Source organism: Nesoenas mayeri, assembly GCF_963082525.1.
Source record: "Nesoenas mayeri genome assembly, chromosome: 13".
Classification (NCBI taxonomy): domain Eukaryota; kingdom Metazoa; phylum Chordata; class Aves; order Columbiformes; family Columbidae; genus Nesoenas; species Nesoenas mayeri.
In genome coordinates this window covers 18,313,819-18,336,843 of record NC_137550.1, presented here as the reverse complement: position 1 = coordinate 18,336,843, position 23,025 = coordinate 18,313,819, and the positions used below count along the sequence as shown (strand labels likewise).

General features: G+C 47.8%; 1 protein-coding gene across 2 annotated transcripts; it reads right to left on the bottom strand.

The window, feature by feature from the left end:
* Positions 1-872: 872 nt before the first annotated feature.
* On the bottom strand, positions 873-12,740 carry PRPS1 (phosphoribosyl pyrophosphate synthetase 1). Of its 2 annotated transcripts, none has more exons than XM_080352643.1 (7): positions 12,484-12,740; positions 9,562-9,745; positions 9,135-9,233; positions 7,179-7,303; positions 5,284-5,457; positions 4,427-4,586; positions 873-2,860 (listed from the first exon to the last, which is right to left on the bottom strand). In XM_080352643.1, the coding sequence occupies exons 1-7, from the start codon at positions 12,603-12,605 to the stop codon at positions 2,768-2,770; spliced, it is 957 nt and encodes a 318-aa protein (XP_080208769.1). In that variant the 5' UTR covers positions 12,606-12,740; the 3' UTR covers positions 873-2,767. The 2 variants fall into 2 exon arrangements, with proteins under 2 accessions (XP_080208769.1, XP_080208770.1); XM_080352644.1 differs by having other exon boundaries at positions 12,519-12,645.
* Positions 12,741-23,025: the final 10,285 nt, after the last annotated feature.

Sequence of the window (23,025 nt, the reverse complement as noted above, 5' to 3'; positions counted from 1 at the left end):
TTAAGAGCCACAGTGGTGTCACACAGCAGTTTCAGTCTGTGCCCTTCTCCCACTCCAACCCCCAGGTTTTATTAAATAACTAAGAAAACAGTATATACACATCAAGAGCAATGGTCACCTTCGTACAAAGCTCATTCTGTTTCTTCTCTAAGGAAGGTGAAGTCTCCTACTTCACCCCCAGCTATCAGGGGGCAAGAAACACCCCAACCCAAACCAGTTCACTTATTCATTGACCAGTGCTGCAATGACAGATGAATGACAGCAGTGATCCTCAGCAGAAGTCTGCTTCAGGAAACACAACCATGGCCTCAGGTAATGTTCAATCTAGGTCTGGAAGTCTACTGCAAGGCCAAAGATCTTTCTCTGGACCTGCCATCTCATCCTTCTCACTTAATTTCTACTTCCCCAGTCTACAGTATGCAATGAGAAAGGATCAGGTTTAGTTAGAAAAGTGCTTCTCAGGACATAATCCTGCTGCCTCTGATCATTAGCTTTGTGCAAGAACTTACTCATTCTCCATCTGTACATGCTAAACTATTCCGGTTTTCCCCTACCTGGACATTAGGTGAACAGATCTGCTCAGATACATAATTGAACAGCACAAGATAGAGGTGGTAGTACAGTTTAACAATTAAGTCTAGGAGATTAGATACAGATAAAAACCACTTCCAACTAAGAAAAGCAGCTTGGTCCCAAGCTGCTGCTTCCGTGCCAAACCTCCCAGTCAGCCCCACTACAAGCGGGGTAAACCAGATGACCTCCCAAATAACATTACTCCATGATTTATCTTGCAAGTGACCCAACTCAGAAGATGCCCACCACCTTTGTAAGGTCTTTTTTAGAAGCATTTATAAGCAGAGACCATGTTTTTAAATAAAAGTTTAATTCCTTCATCAGGTCTTAAGTTTAAACACAAACGCTGCTGAAAATCCTCCCAGCGCTGCTCCCATGTCCCAGCTCTGGGCTCTTGGGGCACTGGGGGCTCCAGTGCAGGAGGCAGGAATTGGACTCTGGGTAGAGCTCAGTGCAGGATGCGAAGCAAAGCAGCAAGAAACGCACACTTTCCAGACGAACACCAATTCTTATACAAAAAAAACCCCTAAACTGTAATAGAACTGTTAATGTTGCCACAGGACAGGAGTTGTAGGAAGGGAGAGAAGTCTTCAGTGAAAGGCACAACTGAAAAAGTACTTCCCTAGATCTTAACCAAGTTTTTCAGTTAGTTCCACTTACACTCCAGCATCTCAAAGGCATGCTAGTTACTCTAGCAAGTCATTTCAAGTTCCTCCTTTTCCCTTTTCCCCTTTCTCCAGCTTAAAACCAAAAGAGGAGTGCTTATAAACACCAGAGCATAAAACAGCTTGGTCTAACACGCAGTAATAGTCCAGGAGAGACTTAACAGTTTACGATTGTCTGGTACAGATACCAAGTATTCAAGTTTCAGATGATACTTATTACATCCAGGAGCCTCAGCCAGCTCTAGTTTTGGTATTTTTCTTTCAGGCACTTTGCTGCCTGTCAGGTTGGTGTTAGATCTATAGTTTTCCCAGTACTACGTATCACCAGCCTCTTCAACCCATTGCCATAAGCACTCATTAGCAGCAGCAGACAGGTTTTGTAGTCCCGCAGCCTCCTGTGCTCCTTGGTTTAAGTTCTTTTGCAAGGAGCCACACTTTCAAAGCAAGGCAGGCAGGACAAGCAACCAGAATGTGTCAGTAACTTACAGGCCAACAGGATTGCAGGCAAGGAGAGGCTAAGACAGCTGGACACAAAGCAGTTGTGTATTAGGTCACCCCAGCATCTGAGCAGGCATGTGCTAGATGCAACAACCAAGCTACTACAGGATAAAAGAGGCTCAGTTTACTAGTGTATTGGTAAAAAAAGGATCAAGGATTTGCACAGCAAGTCAAGGTGCAGCTATAGTACATGACAGTAGTCCTCTAATTGCTAACAAGGGTAGCAGTAAGCTGTGAAATTGAGAAACTGGTTTTAGCCTACACTAAAAACTAAAGCACACAACCACTGTGGGTCCTCTATGTAAGAGGGAAAACAACGCTTGTCCAGGATGCACCTTCACCACTAAGTTCCCACAGCAAGGCAGTACTGCACAGACTATGCTCTCACCTTTGCTTTGCTGTCTAACACACTAATGGGCATTTGATTTCATCAATCATTAAGCAGAGTTCAAGTTTGAAAGCTACAGGAAGCTATTTTCATGGGAGGAAGCTGTAGCAGAACTACCTCCCAGGTGCCTGCCAGGGCTTCACTAGAGTCAAGGCTCCCCCATTGCTCTTCACAGGCTTGTCAGGCTTGGAGTGGTAGGACAGCCAGCAGGCTCTCAGGCTCTTGCTGTAGATCCAGATCAACATGGCCTAGGGAGCTCTACTTCCCAAACAATTTAGGGTACGCATGCACCCTAAGTTAGATCTTCTAACCCTGCCCACAGACAAACTCTCTCCCCTCCATCCCCTCAGAAATAATAGTGGCCGTATCAGTCCCGCTCTTCACAGATGGGCAAAACTGAGTCACTGCTACTGGTGAGCCCCAATGCACAGGGTTGCTGGTGGAGCTGGAGTGTTACAGAGATGAGCTTCCCCCCGCCAGCCTCCCCGTGTTGGGACCAGAGCCAGCAAGCCTGACTCAAGCAGGAGGAGCTGTGGAGAGCTGCACTGGAACAAGCAGAGTCTTCTACTGAACTTTACAACAAACTGAACAACTTTTGGTTTTAAGAAAAAAAAGCCATACAAGCAGCAGCTGGCATTTGCTGTTATAAAGGGACATGGCTGAATAAGTAGGAGACAGATTCCCCATTATGAGTCCTCCTGATGGCCTCTGCAAGGATCATGGAGATGTCAATCACCTGGAAGGAAAGGAAGATGCATCAGTGTCACTAAGAAGACATCAAGCCTGGAAGAGCAGCTGGCAAGTTCAGAACTTAAGGAGCAAACTCATCACCCAAATATATAATATTCCAGATGGAGACAAATGACTTCTACACAGGACCGCGATCTAATTACATATAACTCTCGAGATATTCTACATGGAGTACTACAAGAATTATTTCACTCGTGACAAACCCTTTAGTTCTGTATTTCTCAACACTGAATATTAGTAGCAGAGAAGAGTGAGGTGATAAGTGATAGCCTGAAAAACGACTCCCCTGCAATTTCTGGCTACAGCTATTTACATAGTGATTACCAGCTTAACATTTTGCATGAAACTGTAGTGTGGGGCTTGTAAAAAGTTGAAGCATCTGACATCTTTTAGGTATGTTCAGTTGCAGGAATATAACCCAGAAGCTACTATTAAAAAAACCCAAACAATCCAATAGCAGTTTGCAATCAGCTCACAACTTATTTCTAAAAGCAGCTTAAAATTCACTGCAGCTTCAACCAGCTGAGCTTCCTTTTCACCAGAACCCCAGTACTGGGGAATCTGTTACACTTAAAACATAGTGCAAGCTGAGTCTCTATAGTGTCATTCACTTTCCAGAGCTTCTCCAAATGCCTGTACTCCATACATCTGCACTGTGAGGCCAGCCTTTAGGATGTCCTTGGCCATGCACATGCTATAGGAGTACCTGAAGCTTCTGATGGACCTATCATGCCCAAATACTCAGGTAAATTTGTAACTTCCAGCTGTCCATTAACACAGGAAGTCCTCAACTTCTGCCTACCTCAAGTAGTACAGCCAATATTTTAGTTTCAGGATAGTTAGACTCAGCTTGGGAAACAAAATACCACAGTACTTACCTAAATGAAAAACCAAGACAGAGTGAACACCAAAAGACCAGCTTTTAGCTTTCATCTAGATGGCAAAGTATTTTTGTTTATCTTTGGCAAGTATCTGACTGTGGAGCTGTGTCAATGGCTTGTAGTCAAGCCAGCAAGACATCTGTGGGACAAGACTGTGACTCCTCTCCAGCTCACCTGCACTGCTGTGCTGACCAGAAACAATTCACCTTCCCTAGGCCAGCCCTATTCTGCTTCACAAAAGGGACACGCTGCTTGAAGTGCGGTGCGTTAGGTGACAGATGCACAACTAAAGGTGGCATTACCAGCTTCAGAAGTTCCTATCTGCTTCTGCTCCAGTATTACAGTATCATGTATTACAGTATTACACGTATCAGTTTATCCCTCCTCCAAACTGCAGACACAACCACTTGCTTAGACCGTGGCCCCGTTAGATCAGTGATTGATATTGGTAAAACAAGCTGTGAAACACATTTACCTAAATGAACCATTTAAGATGAGCTGGATTAGAAGCTGCATTTTATCATTGTAACAGGTCTGTTATCCTCCAGCAACAGGAACAAGAGAACCAGTCAACACAGCCACTAGACAGTATTATGGGGTTTTGCCACCAAAAGGAGGACAGACAAGTGCTACCACCCCCAGGAGTGACAGAACAGAAAGGAGACGCTCACCTGGATTTTAGGGCACTGCTTCATCTTGTCCTCCTGCGGTATTGTGTTTGTGACAACAACTGCCTCAAAACAGGCGTTGTTGATCCGAGAGATTGCTGGCCCAGAAAAGATCCCGTGAGTTAAGATGGCATAAACTTTGGTGGCTCCAGCTGACACAAGCCTACAAGGTGGGGAAAAGGAAAAGGATGAAAAATTCTTCGCAAGTATTAAACTGACATTAGTGCAGGGCACATGGTAAGCATGGAAGACGACAACACCATATGCTTAGGGGACAGGCTACCTTTGATTCCCCCTTCTAGCCCACTACTGATTTGGGCGATGAAAACAATTTAACAAGTACTACAAAATCCACCACAGACAAAGTATACATTGAAAAATAAAATTGTTCTTAGCTCTGGGACTTTTAGATTGGATCATGCAAACCACCTTCTGTGATTTTTGCCAACACAAGGTAGCAGATACTTAATACTGAATGTTGCATATGCTGTTTTTTCTAATGTAGAAAGCTTGAAATATGTCAAAGCTTGGAAAGCTCACTTCTAATAGAAATTCAGATGTATGACATTAAGGTGATGGACCAGACAGCACTGAGTTCTACCTCGCATAGTCAGTGACAGTACAGTGGAAGCCATACTTTCAACACAAGCATTTTTCAAATAAAGACAGACACTACAGTCTTCTAGCTATTCCCACCACTGTGAGAACTTTAGCTGGGCTTTTTACTTACTTTGTATGACACAAGATAAATAATCAAGACATGTTACTTTGTGAAACCTGACATGCAAATAATCTGATTAATTCAATACTTGCTAACACCAGGTTTCTGATTTAGGAAAGAATCAATCAACCCTACTCACTTGTCCGCAGCGTGACAGATGGTACCGCATGTGTCTGCCATATCATCCACCAGAATGGCCACTCTGTCTTTCACATCACCCACCAGCACCATGCGATCCACCTCGTTGGCTTTCTTGCGCTCCTTGTGAATGAGGGCGAAGTCTACATTCAATCGATCGGCAATGGAGGTCACTCTGAGGAGAGAACAGATTCCAAACAATGCTTAACTCCACACAACAGCTTCAGTTAAATCTCTGTTAAAACCATTAAGCACAAACTGCCACTGGAGTAAGAGAAGCTGTCACCACATCTGTTATTGCTTCCAAGCAATTAATAGAAGATGCTCTGCCACCTTAGTTTCCCTTCAAGCAGTTAAACTGCAATCTGATCTAATCTTGCAATGACAGCAACTAGATTAAGATAAAACAATCTTTCATCCTGACCACTGTAAATTAATTTGCATTTGAAACTCAAAACAAACCTTAACCAGCAAGTCTGGCAAACCTGAAGTGATCAGAATGCCTGGGAAGTTGTCATCTTTATAACACTACACTGGAAAGACTTAAGCTATGCTACAACAGGGACCTCCTCGCACTCATACAGGCATTCAGTTGTCACGTATGCAAGTACCAGCACGAGGACAGTGCCAGGAGTGCATATCCAAGAAATGCGAGTCCACCACCTCACATTTACTTTGGTTAAAGAGACCACAGAACAACCTTACTAGAGGGACCTAAACTTTACTATTAATCAGTATCAATACGTAAAGTTTAAAAGCATTCAGAGTGAGCAGGAACAAAAGATGAGTAGACTCCTAGACCCAGTACATCCAACTCATCACCCTGGGAGTCCAACAAAACTGTTAAACCAAACTGTTGACTAAAGTATTTAGTTCTGCAGTATTTCCATAAAATATTGCACCAGCTAAGATCCACACATTTCAGTTAAAGTGGCTTTTGAAGAGGTTTTTTTTCAGTAGTCAGATTATAGCTGTCTGACTTGGCATTCATACAGTGTATTACGCAACAAGCTACAGAAATAGATTAATATACAAAAGGTCTTGTCCAAAACAAGGGTCACAACAAAGCTACAGGAAGCCAATCAGCACCCTACAGTGGTATTATCGCTTGGCTGTTTGCAACAGATAGCTTAAAACATGCTAAAATATATGAAGTAGGTCAGCAAACACCGACATTTTGGTGTGACAGTCCTGGATTAAAGAACACATCTGTGTGCCTCTGCTGTTCACACGTAGCCCTTACACAGAAACATCAAGGAACAGGTTCTCCTCAAACATCAGAGAATAACCTTAATTGCCCAAACTGGCATGTTTATTTGCAGAAAGATGGGAGATTGTCAGACTATCCAAGTAGAAATGTAACAGATGCTGCTGCTTTTTGGAAAGGAACCATCTATCTTCCTTGCTCTCAGGGAGGAGGAAGAATAGCAGCAGGTTTAAGTTCCAGGCTAGATATTCAAATCAAGGATAACAAGAAAACTCATCAATAGACTAAGCTTAATACTGCAAAAAACCCAGCCTGGGTAAAAATGCATAATTAAGCAGCAGCCATAACTCTGTCTTGGCATAGGGGTATGAGCCACACAATTCTCTTCTTCAACCTGCATAATTACTATTCTACAAAAAACTGCTTTAGTCCAAGGGATGTAGTAATTGCAGAATTGCTACCTACGGAGCTGTGATTCTTGAAGCTATTTAACCTTTCATGTAGCCCAAGAAACCGTCCAACATTCTCTAGGAAGAACATCTGACCACTCTTCAGTAGCTGCCACAGACTGTCTTACAGAAGGAAGGTTGGCAGAGGGAACATGTATCTTCATAACAAAGTCACAAGCACTCTTAGAAACTCAAGCAGATACAGAAGCAGCACCTGGACGCAGCTGTCTGGCAGCTTACCTCTTGGCTCCACCAGCATCTGGTGAAACAATGGTGCAGTTTTTCCACTCCACAATGTTCTCTTTGATCCATTTAAGAACTGCAGGCTCAGCATACAGGTTATCAACAGGGATATCAAAAAAACCCTGCAAGGAAGACAACAGGAACATATGTAGCTGAAGGTCACATTCCAAAAACAGTTGGAAGAAGCTCTCTACATGATTGGGCATGCAGCCACTGCCTTTCCACAGCTTTCAGCTTTCCTTTCTACTTCCACTAATGCAAGGCAGCAGCCTTTGGGATACACAGAACAGTAACGTAAGAAGTCTTCAGAGCCAGAAATAGTTTAGGAGCATAAATAACACTTTACATCTGACACCTTTACAATATGTAACTAGTTCTATCCTAAGGGAGTGTAGAAAACTAGCATCAAACATGCTCATTTTCAGAGCAGCAAGCTGCCTGTTTACAAAAACCAATCTTCAAAGCTCATTACCTGCACTGTTTCCATCTACAGGAAATCACTGAAAAAAGGCTTGAGTAATATTTGCTTTCAGACTAATGCAGCCGGTTCCACTATTTTACACAGACCCAGCAGACTCCTCCGGGTAAACCTCAAAGGTCACTAGAAGCCAGAAGTTAATCCTTCACACGGAGTGACAGGCAGGAGAGTGGGCCCAGCAACTCTACAAGAGTGTTTCAAGGTACAGGGGCAACAGATTTTCTCACCATCATTCCTTCTGTGCTCAGCAACCCAGCAACTACAAGAACCAGGCTGAAAAAGGCCAGATGTTGGAAGCTTATAGACACAAGCCAAATTATTCCATTGAACCTCACCATTGCTGCTGGTGAAGCATCAACCCTATGGCACACATCACAACTCCAAGCCTCTTAAGGAAGAGGGATATCTCCTTGGGCTCTGCTCTTATTTTGTGATCTTTCCCGAAGTCTCAGCTGTGCCTGCATTGATATCTTCCATCTGAGAAAGTATTTCTGGGCAAGTTATACTGGAAGAAACTATAGTGAAGCGTGAATGGCTGCATGTTCAACTGTTAAAATGACAGCCAGCCCACCTACTTCACCAGGAAGGAGGTATCTCACCCCTCTGGGTTTAAGTGTTTGCAGCAATACAATAGATGTTCTCTCTTCTGCCACACACCTCTCAGTTGCACCAAGTTGGTTGCTTGGTCTTAGAGCACTTGCTCAAGGTGGAAAGACACAACTGACAATTTAACAGCTTGTGGTCCCTCTTCTCCCTGGTATATGCTCTTGGCACTTCTCTCACACAGCTCCAGTCAAGATTTCAAATGCTCTGTGAGACTATGCTGTTCACTAAGCCAGCAAAACCCATGAATAATTTTCAGTTCACCAGCAGCTTGGAAGAGAACCAAATCCAGCTTATGCAGAAGAGCAGCACTGGATGGGTACAAGTGGGATTGCCCATCTTGTCAGCAGCAAGCTCTCAAACCCCTGCCCTGCTCCGCTGAACCTCCAAAAGCAGCTGTGCCCTCACACCTGGAGGCACAGAACCTCAGGGCAGCAGCGTCACCAGCTACTGTGTCCAACAGAGCACCGCTCACTTCTCCCTGACAACTCTGTAAACATCAGAAAGCTCTACTCAGCACTAAGGAACACTGTAGATAAAGCCACCGTCCATTGCAAATCTCTCAAAGTACCAGTTAAGAATACAGCATCACCGTGTGGCAATAAAGTTGCATGGATCATTTACTAGCCCAACATTAATTTGCACAGTACTCATTATGCTTAGTCTGATCAAGAGCAGCTATAATTTACAGCCGAACCAGTTACTCATCTCCCTATCCTCTTCTGACTGATTCCACAAGTCCCTACCAGTCCCTGGTTTCCAAGTCCTGATCACTGCTCTGTCTAAAGAAAAGCAGATTGCTGGAAAGCCTGCAAGGCAGTAAAGAGGCTCAGACTGGAGCAGGTAAGTACCACCCCGATTTTAGCTCCTACCTGAATCTGAGATGCATGCAGGTCCATGGTGATTATATGATCTGCACCTGCCACAGACAGCATGTTTGCGACCAGTTTGGCAGAGATTGGAGCTCGACTCTAGTACAGGAAAAAACAGTATTTAAAACAAGGTCAACTCCTTCATCCAGATGTCAGTCTTCCACTTCTAGGCAATGATTTACAAGCAGTTACTAAAAGGAGTACTCGTTAGCATTGCATAATTTCATCAGCTGGTGATTACAGCTTGGTGTATTTTCAAGAAGAGCTAGATCTTTATGGAATATGAATTTGCAGTCCCATGCCCTGAGGTTTAAAGAAATTAAAATTTATCTCCTCTTCTATGCATTCATCTAATCCCTGTTCAGCAGCCATGACTTTCAAGGTGTGCATTCATCTTCCCAGCAGAAACCTTTCCCACATCTCTTACCTTGTCCTTTTTGTCCTGCCGAGCATAAGGGAAGCAGGGTATGACAGCAGTGACTCTGCTGGCTGAGGCAATCTTACAGGCGTTTATCATGATGAGCAGCTCCATCAGATTGTCATTGATCTCCCCACAGCCACTCTGCACGATGTAGACATCCTCTCCGCGTACACTCTCACCTATTTCCACACTGGGAACAGATGGGGAAAGGAGACTTGTATCCAAATCGAAACATGGCTATTACACGTGCCTGCAGAGCAACCAAGGGATCACATTCCCAAGAGGCTGTGGGTGACAGTGTCATATAATCAAGGGTGCTGGGCAGGAACACTGTTGCTTATTTGCTCAGTAACTATTTTACATTGCTCACTGGATCAAATCTAATGGTCCGTCAGCAAGGCTAAAAGCACCCAGCCTGCGCTCTCCATCTCAGCACAAGCTGAGCATGTAAACACCCCAGAACTGGCCTTGTTCCCCTGATCAGAAGTACAACCACCTCAGCTGAAACCAGGGTACAAAGCAAGCGAGGATGATCGCCAGCCAGCAGAGAAAGCCAAACCCAACTCCTATCAGAAGCTATGCTGCAGCTGATTATTAGATTTAGAGTCAGAACAGCTCTTCACTGGCTTTAATAGAGAAGCCCTCCAGCATTTCAGTTCAGAAAAGCTTTTGGGGTTAATTTCCTCCTGGATGTAATGCACGCTAATCCCTGCTGATGAACGGACTGAATGGAAGCCAAAGGTCCTGTTTGCCAGCAGCAAACCGCCAGCTTCAGCGCTTGTATCGAGACACCTGCACCAGAGTTGGAAAGAAAGCAGCAGCCTTGGCTTTCAGGTTTCACACAGAGCAATGCTGCACAAGGACTTTTGTAGGAATGGATTAACTACTAAGGACTTCCAACATTTCAATTTAGAGAAGCCTGCCAGATTTGGAAGTCATCAGAAGTCAGTCTACCAAGGACACAGTTGTTCCACGATTTCTTTCTTCTTGCACTGGAGATGCTCACTCGCTCTGCAGACTGCTGCTACATGAAGCTCTAGGAGCAAGGAGACCATCATCCAACCCACTCCTCATGACTTCATTTACAGAGCACCTGAGGGTAGATTTCCCATTTTAATTGTTCATTCTCTGGTCTTCCTCCCCTCTTCTTTAACATGGTTTTGATGACTGCTCATACTTACAGTCTTACTGCTCAATATCCATCAGCAAACTGCTGTCATCTTTATTGCACACTGACAGCATACACCGATCTCTCACAAAGAATCTCACCCAGCATGAGAACCTTCTGCCAGGTGTCTGAATTCACAGTAGTTAACATACAAGCGTCATCTCCAACTGTGCTTATTAGCACTCTAAAATTAAGGTGATTCAAGACATTTATTGAACTAAATTATCAATGAAATATTTTATTAAGACAATATCTTTCTGGGAAGCATGTGCTATCAATTTATAAGGGTAAACACCTGTTGGGTGTAAAGTCACATTACCTGCTGACCTAAGAACCTGCTAGCAAGCCAACTGGACAGATAATAGCAGTTCTTCATAAAGATCAGTGAGAACAGCACAATGGAAACGGCTGTAAATCAAACACTCTTTTTACAACTCTCCTCTACAACTCTTTGCACTAGTTACAGTTACAAGCAACACCTGTGCAATAGAAACATAATATTCTACATCACACGCACATCCTGGATTATCCTGGAAAAAATTACTGTCACAGAAGCAAGGAGGGGTTGGAGCAATCATTCAAGGCTTTTGATATTATGCTGTGTGGTGGACACATGCTTAGTGTTCGTCTCTAAACCAAGTTATAAGAACTCGGAATCATTTCTAGCCTCTCCTTTAGCTTCTTCAAGCAGGATGCCAGCAAGACTTATAAAGCATAGAGACAGTAAACAAGACAAATCTTCAGTTTCAGAGGCTGGGGGAACACAGACTGCATGACTGCAACCACATCACGGGCTGCATGTCAGCCTCGGATCCTTCCTGAATCATTTTATCTAGACCTTTAAGACTCTGATGCTCTTCAGGGTAGTTTGAAGGCACCAGCTACACCCTAAGCACAAAACTGTCAAGCCTCAAGTCATCACGGTCTAAGCATGAAAAAGGCTGATTAACAAGGGTCAAACCCCAGGAGGTGCATTATTCCCATCAGCTCCAAGCTTTTGGGGTGGCAGAGGCAAGGTCTGTCTGGTGAATTCTGCTGCTCCAGCCTCTTGTCACCGCGGTCGGGTGACACAAATCCTTCCCTCCACGTGTAGGACGGCAAAATACAGTGAAAACCTTGACAAGGCCCGTGGCACAGCCCGCATGGGCGACGGGCGCTTCTCGGCGGAGGCCGCTAGAGGCACCGCCGGGGCCGCACAGCCCAGCACATGGCTCACCGGGAGCCCTCCGGAGCTCCACAGCCGCTGCCCGGGACAGCCCACCCCGCCGGAGCTCCCCCTCCCCGGGGTGCCGCGCTTCGCCGAGCCAGTTGTTTCAGAGCTCGGAAAACCCCGGCTCGGCGCCCACCGACGTGACCACCACGCTGCTCCGCGCACCGGAGCTCCGGGGAGGGAGCTGCTCAGCCCGAGCCAGCGGCGCTGCGCGGCGGCCCCTTGACTGAAGGGCGCTCACGGGAGACCCGGCCCTGCCCAGGGGCTGCCTGCAGGGGAAGGGCGGGATGCGCTGCAGGCCCCCGGCCCAGCAGGGCCGAGGCAGAAACGCTCCGCTGAGGCCTCCGAGTGCGGGCCCCGTCGATCCGCCGCTCCGCCGGGGCCGGGCCCGGCCGCAGGGCCTGGGCCGCCCGAGCCCCCGCGCCAGGCCCGACCCCACCGCGCCGCACTACAAATCCCAGCAGCCCCCGCGCGGCGGCTGTTGGGAGCGCAGCGCCGCGGCGCTCCGCGGCCCGCCGGGAGCTGTAGTGCGGACCCGCCCCCGCCTCACCACGTCTCCTGGTTGCTGAATTTTTTCGTGACCACCTTTCCCAGCTCCAGGCCGAGGCGATCGGCGATCTTCTGCGACAGGTCCGGGTGCGAGCTCCCACTGAAGATCTTAATATTTGGCATGTTGGCGGGCGTAGCAGCGACGCTGTCCTCCGCGCTCCACCTCGTACCGAAGCCGGCTGCCGCAGGGGGACGAAACCGCCTCCTGCGCGGGGACGCGGCACAGTGGAGCACACACCGCAGCAACTCACGCCTACCCCGCCATCTTACCCTTCCCGCCAGCCGTGCGGCTCTTTATAGACTCCTTGCGCCCACAGACACACCCCTGCGCGCTTCCCATTGGCTCTGGCCGGACAGGGGCGGGGCCCCGCTTGACCCCGCGTCGCTGCTGGGCGTGGCTCGGAGCTCTACCCCCTGTCCCGCCGGCCGCCTAAACAACGGCCCCCGGTGGACGTTTGCCATTGGTCGTCTTCTGCCCATCTAGTCTCCGATTGGTCGGAGCGTCCGCGCCCAGACCTGACCGACGGGACTGTCCCACGTCGCCCTGGGCTGCGGGGGGGATGACGGGGTTCGTTGTGCGTGATTGGCAGACGACCCCCCCACACACACCTCCCCGGCGGCCATGATGGCCCCTCTTCCTCAGGGGGGGGCCCAGGGAGAGCTCGGTCAGCGGGGGGAGAAAAGGGCCCCGCTCTCGCCGTAGGTGCCGCGCCCGCGTCCCCCGTCCCGGCGGGTGAGGATCCCCGCGGCGGCGGGGGGGGTTACCTCAGCATGCCGCTGTGCCTCCGCCGCCGCCGAGTGCCGCCGCCGAGTGCCGGGGCGTGCGCCGAGCGCGCGTCACCTCGCCGGGCCGCGGGACCGCGGCGTCATGCGGTGTCCCCCACGGCGTCACGCGGGGTCCCCCCTGCCGTGCTGTGCCGGTGTCCCCTGCCCGGCTGCCGCTCCGCCGTGTCGCGCTGTGCGGGCGTCGCCTCCCCCGGCGCTGGGCCCCCGGGCCGGGCTGTGCCGCCGCCTCCCCGCGGGACGCTGCCGCTGACACCGCCGCGGGTGGCTCGGGCTGCCCCACATCGCACCCACAGCCCGTGCGGCGCCCCCGGCTCCCTGCCCGCTTGAGCTGCCCCCACGCAAAGCCCCGGGTGTGGCGTGACGGGCTGCGGAGCCAGAGCCACGGTGGGCTGAGCACCCACCAACCTGTGATTTGCGCAGCAAACAGGGTCCCATTTGCTGTCTGCATCTACCTGACCCGAGGTTGTAGCATACAGGGTGTTGGCCACAGGAGAAAATGGCCTCGAGTTGCACCAGGGAGGTTTAGATTGGATATTTGGAAATATTTCTTCCCAGAAAGGGCTGTTGGGCATTGGAACAGTCTGCCCAGGGAGGTGGTGGAGTCGCCATCCCTGGAGGGGTTTAAAGAGGCACAGATGGGGCTCTTGGGGATATGGGTTGGTGCCAGAGTTGGGTTATGGTTGGATTCCATCTTAAGGGTCTTTTCCAACCAAGATGATTCTGTGATTCTATGATTCATTAAGAGAAGTTGTAGCTTTCTCAGCACAAACAGAAGCCCGGGCACCTCATGGGGGAGGCTGGGCAGCGTCAAGGACATTGGGGACATATGAGCTCTGCTGCCTGACCAGCGCCGCAGTTGGGACCCTTCCCCAGCTCCGAGCCTCACAGGCTGGCTGGAATTGTGTCCACATTATCAAGTTGCAACAAGTTTTTAACTTTTGAAGGATAGTGCTTACCTTCTTCACTAGAAGATAAACCTTTTGCTTTTTGTCTTGCAAACTTCTGGTCTACAAAAATACTAATAATTTGTTTTCTTTGCCCTTTTCTCCAAGGGTGCTGTGCTCGGTCTCTTTTCCTTTGGCTGAATCATGAATGGATCCTATTTAAAAAATGATAGTTGCATGCTTTATGTGTGAAGAGCCATCCACTTCTCATATATACAGCTGGTGCGACTGGTCTCACTGCAAACTCAATGAGAAAAAAACATGATGGTAATGAGCATTTTCTGCACTTCTCCTCAGAATTTACAACAATACTTTCTGCTATTTATTTTTCTGTCGGAAATGGCCTTTGGCCCTGTTGTAAGAGTAAAGAAATTGTAATTGTGGCGGATACTCTGAATTGCAAATGCAGAGGTGTTTTTTCTGTCTTCTGGATAATTTTTAAAACCCGTGTGGGTACTATTTTAACAGGCTGTTTAATTTCTGAGGGGATTTTTTACTTTTATAATTGGGGTTTTGTACCTAGTTCTGTAATTCGTGTCCTGTGAACTTTAAGCCTGTATGTGATTGCATTATGTAGATTAATTCAGCTTCTGCAAAAGTAAACATTGTTCAAATGTTTTAAAATATACAAAATAAGACACAAACAGCTTCTTCAAAATTTGCATGCAGTCATGCCATTGCTACTCATTTTACTTGACTGTACATATTTTTCAGTGATAAAGCTATGTAGCCTAAAAATAACTTCAAGGCCTCTCTTCCCTGCAAAATACAGACTACAGAAGGTTTGTTGCTGCTATTGCGGTTTGAAGAATTTGGATGATAAATAACTTCTTTTCAGTCCTCAAAATAGTAGTTTCTGGTTTTGAACCGTTTGCTTCTTTGTTGGCATAAATTCCATATAAATTCCATTTTTTTCCCCTGCTCTTGATTGCAGAATGAATGTCTCCTGTGCCCCAATGTCCTTGTCTCCTTCCCAGTTTATTTGTGAACCAGGCACTGGGAACCTGAGGCTAAAAGCAGCAGTAGGTGTATTAAAACATGCAAAATATGCCTCTCATTGCCAAGCTCTGAGTTTCCCCTACATGGGACTTCTGAAGTAGCACATCTATCTAGTAGCACATCTAGTTTCCCCCTGGGATCACAGAGGTGGGATTTGCAGGAGTGAAAAACCTGACAAAAGATGAAATTAAAACCTTAATCCTGTAAACTGGGGACTAGCAACCTTTCACGTGATGACGCCTTGTTTTCCTCCAAGGCAAACAGAGCCAGGGGCACCCAAGTCTCTCCAGCTCCGCGTCATTTACTGCCTGGTGCTGCTGCCAGCAGCATTAAATGGCCACAAGTGCCCTCTAAGAAAAGTCCCTGCTGCTCTTCAGCCCTTCGAATACCACAGTGGTTTTGGAGGTCACACAGCACTTGGGTTATGAGGACAAAAGTCCACCTGCCATAATGATTATCACCATTGCTAGCAAAGCTCTTAGAACCAGGTAATCTCACAGATTTCATTGAGGAGAAGCTCTTAATGCACTGAAGTCTTAGGTAAACAAGGCCACAAAGCTTGTGCATGCGGTTCCTCAGCCATACCTCGTCTATTAGCAGTTTGTGTTGCCATTACTTGAAGAAGAAGGGACAAGGAGAACAAGCTTTGAAGAGGGAGATGTTTATCTGGTTCTTGGCCTAAATGGGGTGAAGGGAGAGATTGTGTAGCTGAAGACCGCCGGCCTGTGAGTCGGGCTGTCAAAGGGTGCTCAGGAAAATGATCATGGCCTAAGTGAAGTTTGGATGTGGAACTGCATTGGAGTATCTCCACTCTTGTGTGGAAACCCTTATTCAGAATTAAAGCGCCTAATTCCAGTTGGCTTGCTTCACTCTGAAAGCAAAATATAATACATTGAATTATCTACATCCAATCTAAAGAACTTTATTTAATTTTCCTGTGGTTTACAATGCTGGCAAGCACGAGCTGGCTTTGGTAGCAGAATGAACCGGCTCATAGCCTGAGCTGCAGTGTTCCCTAATGTTTTGGAAATTGTCCAATTAATGAGAACCTGAAAGCACATGAATGGCAAAACCCTATTTTTATTTACCTGATTCTATGGAGATGCATTTAATCAGAAATAACTTGAGAATATATATTCCAGGAAGTTTTAAGCAGCGAATTAACACTGTCAAATTTTATAGTGATGTCAATCAAGACAAGTAGCCCTTGTCCCTCTCTTGGCACATTCCTGCATACAATTGCCACTCAATTACCACCAGCCACTTAATCAAGGACACATTTTCAAGCAGAAAGCCTGTGGCTGAGGGTTGGTTTTTTATTCTTTCCGTCCCCTGGTGACTGCAGCCGGTTCTGTTAATGAATGGCACTTGATAGCAACAACAGAAGGCCCTGCCCTTTGTCTTGGTAGCTGAAAGAAGAGCAGAAGCTGGGAAAAAACAGTGGACTCAAAAAGGGGTTGGGAGGCTAAAAGGAGAGTAGAGGCTGTGGAAAATTTAAGGCCTAAGAGGGGTGGGAGGCATCTCCATCATTAGGACCCTCTGGATGTCACTCCCCTCCCCTGGCTCTCACTGAACGCTTCAGAGACTGGAGGCTTTTCTGTCTGGGAGCAGGAAAAACAACCCCCACTTCGGGAGCAGTTCTGGTTGCTCACTTGCTGCCCACTTCTCTGCCTCTATCATCATTTTGCAGGGATTATTTTTATATAAATCCCCTTCTTTGCTATTCAAAGCCACTCAGATGCAGAAAGAACCCCCTCGGTTTGAATTTTTACTGGGTCTACAAGAACCCCCTCTTGTTTCCTTCACAAAGGAGGTTACTGTATCACAGGTATCCCCGGGGCCCGATGGGTTGGTTGTATTTTGGAGTGAATCTCACCTGTAGCACTGTAAACACTGCCAGAGTTACGCAGGATGTAGCTGCGAGACAACATCCACTAGGAAAAAGCACACCATTTGTCAGGAAATGGAAAAAAACTTTGGGAAATAGATAGTATTTTCAAGGTTCCACTAGAAACAATATGGATTTAGGAATGAAAAACTCTTTAAAGGATCCTCACCAGTCCCTTTGTGTTCCTGATCTTTCTACTCGCATTTCTAATGTGCCTTTCTAAGGAGCCCAGTTAAAAGTATGAGGATGGAGTCCTGTTCCTCTAGCAAGAGGTGGGTATTCCTTAGATTCAGGACTGTTTCCCAGGTGCTTTTCAAAAGTGGGATTGAGTGGAGCGTTATAAAGTGTGTGTCGACCTGTTGCGCATCCCCAGCCCTTTCATCCCTGTCCCCTGTCCTTGGCACGTGCAACAAACCTCAGAGACGCAGCCCTGGGATTTCTGCCACTTTGAACACAGCACGTTTGCTTTTTAATGTTATAGCCCCGCTGCAGAAAACCCCCTCCCTGTTCACCCTCTAGCTGGGGGGCAGGTGACAGCAAGGGGCAGCAGCTCGGCTGGTGCAGTGGGATGAGACATGGGCATGTTCCTTGTCTGCTCATGCTCCACACTGAATTACATAGCCTGACACAAAAACCTTTGGAAAAGTTTCCTGTTGTGTACGGAGTGTTTTAATGTACACTAAATAATTTTGGGTGATGTAAATAAGCTGTCTTCCCTGGCAGACTTCTTTCGCGTGCAATTAAAGCCATGGGTGTCCCAGCCAGCTCCACCATGCCTGCCTACGCGAGGAATTTGTTAGGATGTTTTACACAGGAATCCAGACACCGTGCTTTAAATGAGGATAAAATTGAGACATTACTCATTTCGTTTTGACTGTCAGCTCCCTTGGGTGTGATGAAAGCAGCAGTGGGTCCCAGCTATTCAGCTCACCCCGCTGTTGTATCTGGGGCTGCTGCGATTCCTGTGTAGTGTTGCCAGGACCTTGGAGAGGATGGAAATCCTGACAGGAGAATGTGGCCGCTACGCCGCAGGGATTAGAGTTCAAAGTGCTTGAAACCAGAGTGCCCGGTTGTTGTCTCCAGCTGACAATGACCAGCAAAGTCCACAGAGACATAAGCAGTTTGATCCAAACCTATCTTGGGACTGCTGCTTGAGGTCTGCTAGTTTTCCAGCTCCTGCTTTTTGATCCTTTAACTCCTGAAAGCCAGGTCTTCTCCTTTTTTCTCATGTGTATTAGAGGGACGAGCAGTAGCCAAATTTTTATCCCTTTTCTATTGCTTATCACCCATGGAACCCTGCTGAGGACTCCTTGGGAGTGGACATCGTTTGGAGAAGATGAAGGGAGGGAGCAGACTACGGGAGTGCAATGTCATGCATGAATACACGTTGGGGCTGAGTAATGCTTATGGGAGCTGTGAAGGCCCTGGAGGAAACCTGCACCAGCTCTAACACCACAGCAAAAACCTGGGGGCAATATGAGAAGGGCAGATACTGCTGGCGCTGCTTTGAGAGGCTGTGAAAGGGCAGGTGAACACAACCTGCCACGCTCAGGCAGTTTGCTCCGGTGGGAGGGGAAGGAGAAAAACTGATTTATCTTTATGCATACACACCTGCAAAAAGATAGATTTGGGGAAAAAAAATACTTTTAATTCTCTGTGCTGTGCAATCGAGGTGCAGATTTTTGAAAAAAAATCTGTGATTCAAAAATATGAACTGAAAAATTTGACCTGGATCATTTCCTGTAAGAGTATCTGCAAGTGCCCAACAGCGAGGCCACAGGGTCAGCACCTAAAAGACAGCACAGCAATAATAAAGGCAGGGCTTCATCGTCCTTCTTGGGTATGTACCAGCACAGCTCCTCCCTTCACACCTTCGCCATCCTGGGGCACCTGTTGCCACCACTGTACAAATAATAACAGTGTGCTGTGAAGAAATAATTCCTTTCTGACTGGATCCTGATTGACCACTAGGTGGTACTAAGCATCGACTCTGAAATTGCTGATCAAACTGACAGCTGTCAATAATACTTTCAGGTTCTGGGGGGTATTAGACCCTGTGCGCTTCCCATTGGCTCTGGCCGCCCGGGGGCGGGGCCTGACCCCGCGTCGCTGCTGGGCGTGGCTTGAAGCTCTACCCCCTGTCCCGTCGGCCGCCTAAGCAACGGCCCCTGGTGGAGTTTTGCGATTGGTCGTCTTCTGGCCATCTAGTCTGCGATTGGTCAGGGCGTCCGCGCCCAGAGCTGACCGACGGGACTGTCCCACGTCGCCCTGGGCTGCGGCGGCGAGGGGGTTTACGTGAGCATGGCGCTGTGCTTGCGCCGCCGCATCACTTTTCTTTCCTGAGACACCTTAAGCTCAGTCTGTTTACCTTAGGACAGTCCTGTTCACTTTTTGCAGGTTGCAAAGAGGTTGCGGGAGTCTAAATCGATATTAGATCATTTCCCTGAAGTCGTGAGGCTTTAGTATCCGTGCCAGCAGGCTAAGAAAGATGAAGCTGCTGTGCTGCAGCTCAGCTCCCTGGCACCGCACCGGCTCCACCTGCGGGAGTCAGTGAACAGGAGGGAAAATTAAACCTCAGTAAAACTCCAGGTCTGAACCCAGCAGCTACAGCGTTTCAATAGATGTGGTGTCAGTAAGAAGCAGCGTGTTCATAGTGCATTAAGTGAACTCCATATTTAACATTTTCTTTCTTCTGGATAGTTTGCCTCCTGAGGAAGGAAAGAAAAAACTTCAGAGCCAGCCGCGTGGCTCTTTATAAACTCCTTGTGCCCACAGTCTGCTGTAGATCCAGATCAACATGGCCTAGGGAGCTCTACTTCCCAAACAATTCAGGGTGGGCATGCACCCTAAGTTGGATCTTCTAACCCCACCCACAGACAAACTCTCTCCCCTCCACCCCCTCAGAAATAATAGTGGCCATATCAGTCCCGCTCTTCACAGATGGGCAAAACTGAGTCACTGCTACTGGTGAGCCCCAATGCACAGGGTTGCTGGTGGAGCTGGAGTGTTACAGAGATGAGCTTCCAGCCTCCCCGTGTTGGGACCAGAGCCAGCAAGCCTGACTCAAGCAGGAGGAGCTGTGGAGAGCTGCACTGGAACAAGCAGAGTCTTCTACTGAACTTTACAACAAACTGAGCAACTTTTGGTTTTAAGAAATAAAAAGCCATACAAGCAGCAGCTGGCATCTCTTGTTCTAAAGGGACATGGCTACAGGCAGGGCTTTGGGTTCTTTGATAATGGCTGGTTTTCTAAGACACCAGTGCATACAGTAATACATGGGAAAGGTTTATCTCACGGGGGCAAAAGGATGCTGCAACAGGAGTTAGCAGGGCTCATTTGGAGAGCTTTAAACTAGATTTGCAGGGGGATGGGGTTGAACCTGGGCTTGCACCAGTGGGGCAGCACTCTAGTATTGGTGAAGACTGGGAGGCCTCCCATACCCCTGGGGTGAAATGGGTGTGCTCAGCTCGCTCTCTGAAATGCCTGCACACCAATGTGTGCAGCATGGGGAATAAGCAGGAGGAGTTAGAAACCTGTGTTAGGGCAGGAGGTTATGACCTAGTGGTAATTACGGAGACATGGTGGGACAGCACACGACTGGAATGTGGTCATGGATGGCGATGTCCTTCTCAGGAAAGACAGGCCAGCCAGATGAGGTGGTGGAGTTGCTCTTCATGTGAGAGAGCAACTACAATGTATTGAGTACTGTTCATGCATGGACGAGGAGTGAGTTGAGAGTCTATGGGTGAGAATTAAGGGGCGGGTTGGCAGGGGTGACACTGTTGTGGGTGTCTATTACAGGCCACCAGATGAAGGTGAGGAAGTCGACGGAGGCCTTTAGAGACTCCTTGTGCCCACAGACTGCTGTAGATCCAGATCAGCATGGCCTGGGGAGCTCTACCTCCCAAACAATTTAGGGTGGGCATGCACCCTAAGTTGGATCTTCTAACCCCACCCACAGACAAACTCTCTCCCCTCCACCCCCTCAGAAATAATAGTGGCCGTATCAGTCCCGCTCTTCACAGATGGGCAAAACTGAGTCACTGCTACTGGTGAGCCCCAATGCACAGGGTTGCTGGTGGAGCTGGAGTGTTGCAGAGATGAGCTTCCCCCCGCCAGCCTCCCCATGTTGGGACCAGAGCCAGCAAGCCTGACTCAAGCAGGAGGAGCTCAGTAAAACTCCAGGTCTGAAGTCAGCAGCTACAGCATTTCAATAGATGTGGTGTCAGTAAGAAGCAGCGTGTTCATAGTGCATTAAGTGAACTCCATATTTAACATTTTCTTTCTTCTGGATAGTTTGCCTCCTAAGGAAGGAAAGAAGAAACCTAAGAGTGCAGAGCAGTTGGAGCATGGGCTTGTTGGCGGCTGCGGCAGCGACACTCTCCTCCTCTTGGCTTTTCTATTTTTTTGATCCATGCCCAGCTTTATAAATAGGTGTGTTTTGTCTCGTTCGATGTCAAGCACCGTTAGTTAGTTCAGCATGGGAAATGGTGTGATGCAGATTAAAATAACGAGCCTGGAGGCACAGAGAACGTGTGTGAGTCTCCACTGCTGCCGCCTTTGCTTTAGACAACACATTCAGCCCCCGTACAGAGAATGACCCAGTTGCTAAGTTTTTTGTGTTGGATCTTTATCAGACTTGGCTTTTATAGTTCCTGGAGGCTTTGGGGCACATAATGGGCACAGATTGCTGCCTTCCTCCCTGATAAGCAGAGAGCAGTTCATCGTGCCAGGCAAAACGTGTCCCCAGAGGAAACGGATACAGGAAACATCACCTGTAGCTAGGAAACTGTTCGCCTTACTCAGATTTCTCCCTGGGTCTGGCATTAGAGTTCTGCTGGGCTGTCGTCCTGCAGACACACCAGAGCAGTCCCGCAGGACAGCAGAAGCATCAGGCCCCCTCTGGCAGGTCCTGCACTGTCACCTCTTTGCAGCGCCAGGCAGAGGCTGCGATGTGTCCGAAAACACGCTGGAGCAGGTCGGTGGGTGCTCAGCCGAAAGGCATCGGGCAGGAGGTGGTGAACAGAGCGGGGTTAAAGCACGTCCTGACTCTCCCCTGCTTTGGGGCACCAGGAGGACCAGCCTTCCCAGCACGGCTGCAGTGCCCAGCGCCAGCGGTGATGGGGTCAGTGCTGTGTCCCCCTCCCAGAGGGGAATTAAGCCGAAACACCCATTAACACCGCAAAACCGTGCCAAGTCAAACAGTTCATTTCAAACCTGCATTTTTGCTGCTTCATGGCTTCCTTCATAGCCTGGCACTTAACTGCTGTGGAGTCTGGAGACGTTGTGGGGTCCTTAAGCTGTGCCCTTCCAGTATGGAGACGCGTGCATTTCTATAGCAACAAAAACAGGGGGTTTTGCTTACGAGCAGTGTTTTGTATAGCTACAAACAGTCACATTTCCACAAAGTTCTTAAAAAAATACACAAATGCTAGATTGGATAGTAAGATTAATATATTTAATCTTTCTTGTTTGTAAAACAAGACATAAATTTGTGTACATATATAATTTATATATATATTTTTCTTTATATATACTATATACAAGCAATAAAAAAAATTTCCTCTGTATTAGGCTGAGAGATTTAGGGAGAAATGATCCAGGCTTAACAGGGAGCTCGAAGAAACTCAGAGTTTTGTAATAGATAATTCACGGGGAAAAGAAAACCACGGCTCCCTGTCAGCCTTCAGCATTCTAACAGGCTTTGCCCACCCTGGACTGAAATCCAAATTGGCTCATCAACTGTCTATTTGCTACATGGTTCTTGAAAGCAGGAGGCTGTCCCCACAGCGGGATCCCCTCTGCCGTGCCGACAGCAATGGCCAAAGGGGCCCAAAGCCACGGGCCAGGGGAGGTTATTGCACTCGGCAGAGGACGCGCGTGTTAAAAGCACATTGTGCATTTCCATAGCTCCTGTGGAAGAACA

Excerpts from the sequence above, each read along its gene's own strand:
- PRPS1 (XM_080352643.1), bottom strand. The coding sequence starts at position 12,605 with ATGCCAAATATTAAGATCTTCAGTGGGAGCTCGCACCCGGACCTGTCG. Across the intron at positions 9,234-9,561 it reads GGCAGGACAAAAAGGACAAG|AGTCGAGCTCCAATCTCTGC; the intron begins GTAAGAGATGTG and ends TTCCTGTACTAG. Across the intron at positions 2,861-4,426 it reads AGCAGTGCCCTAAAATCCAG|GTGATTGACATCTCCATGAT; the intron begins GTGAGCGTCTCC and ends CTTTCCTTCCAG.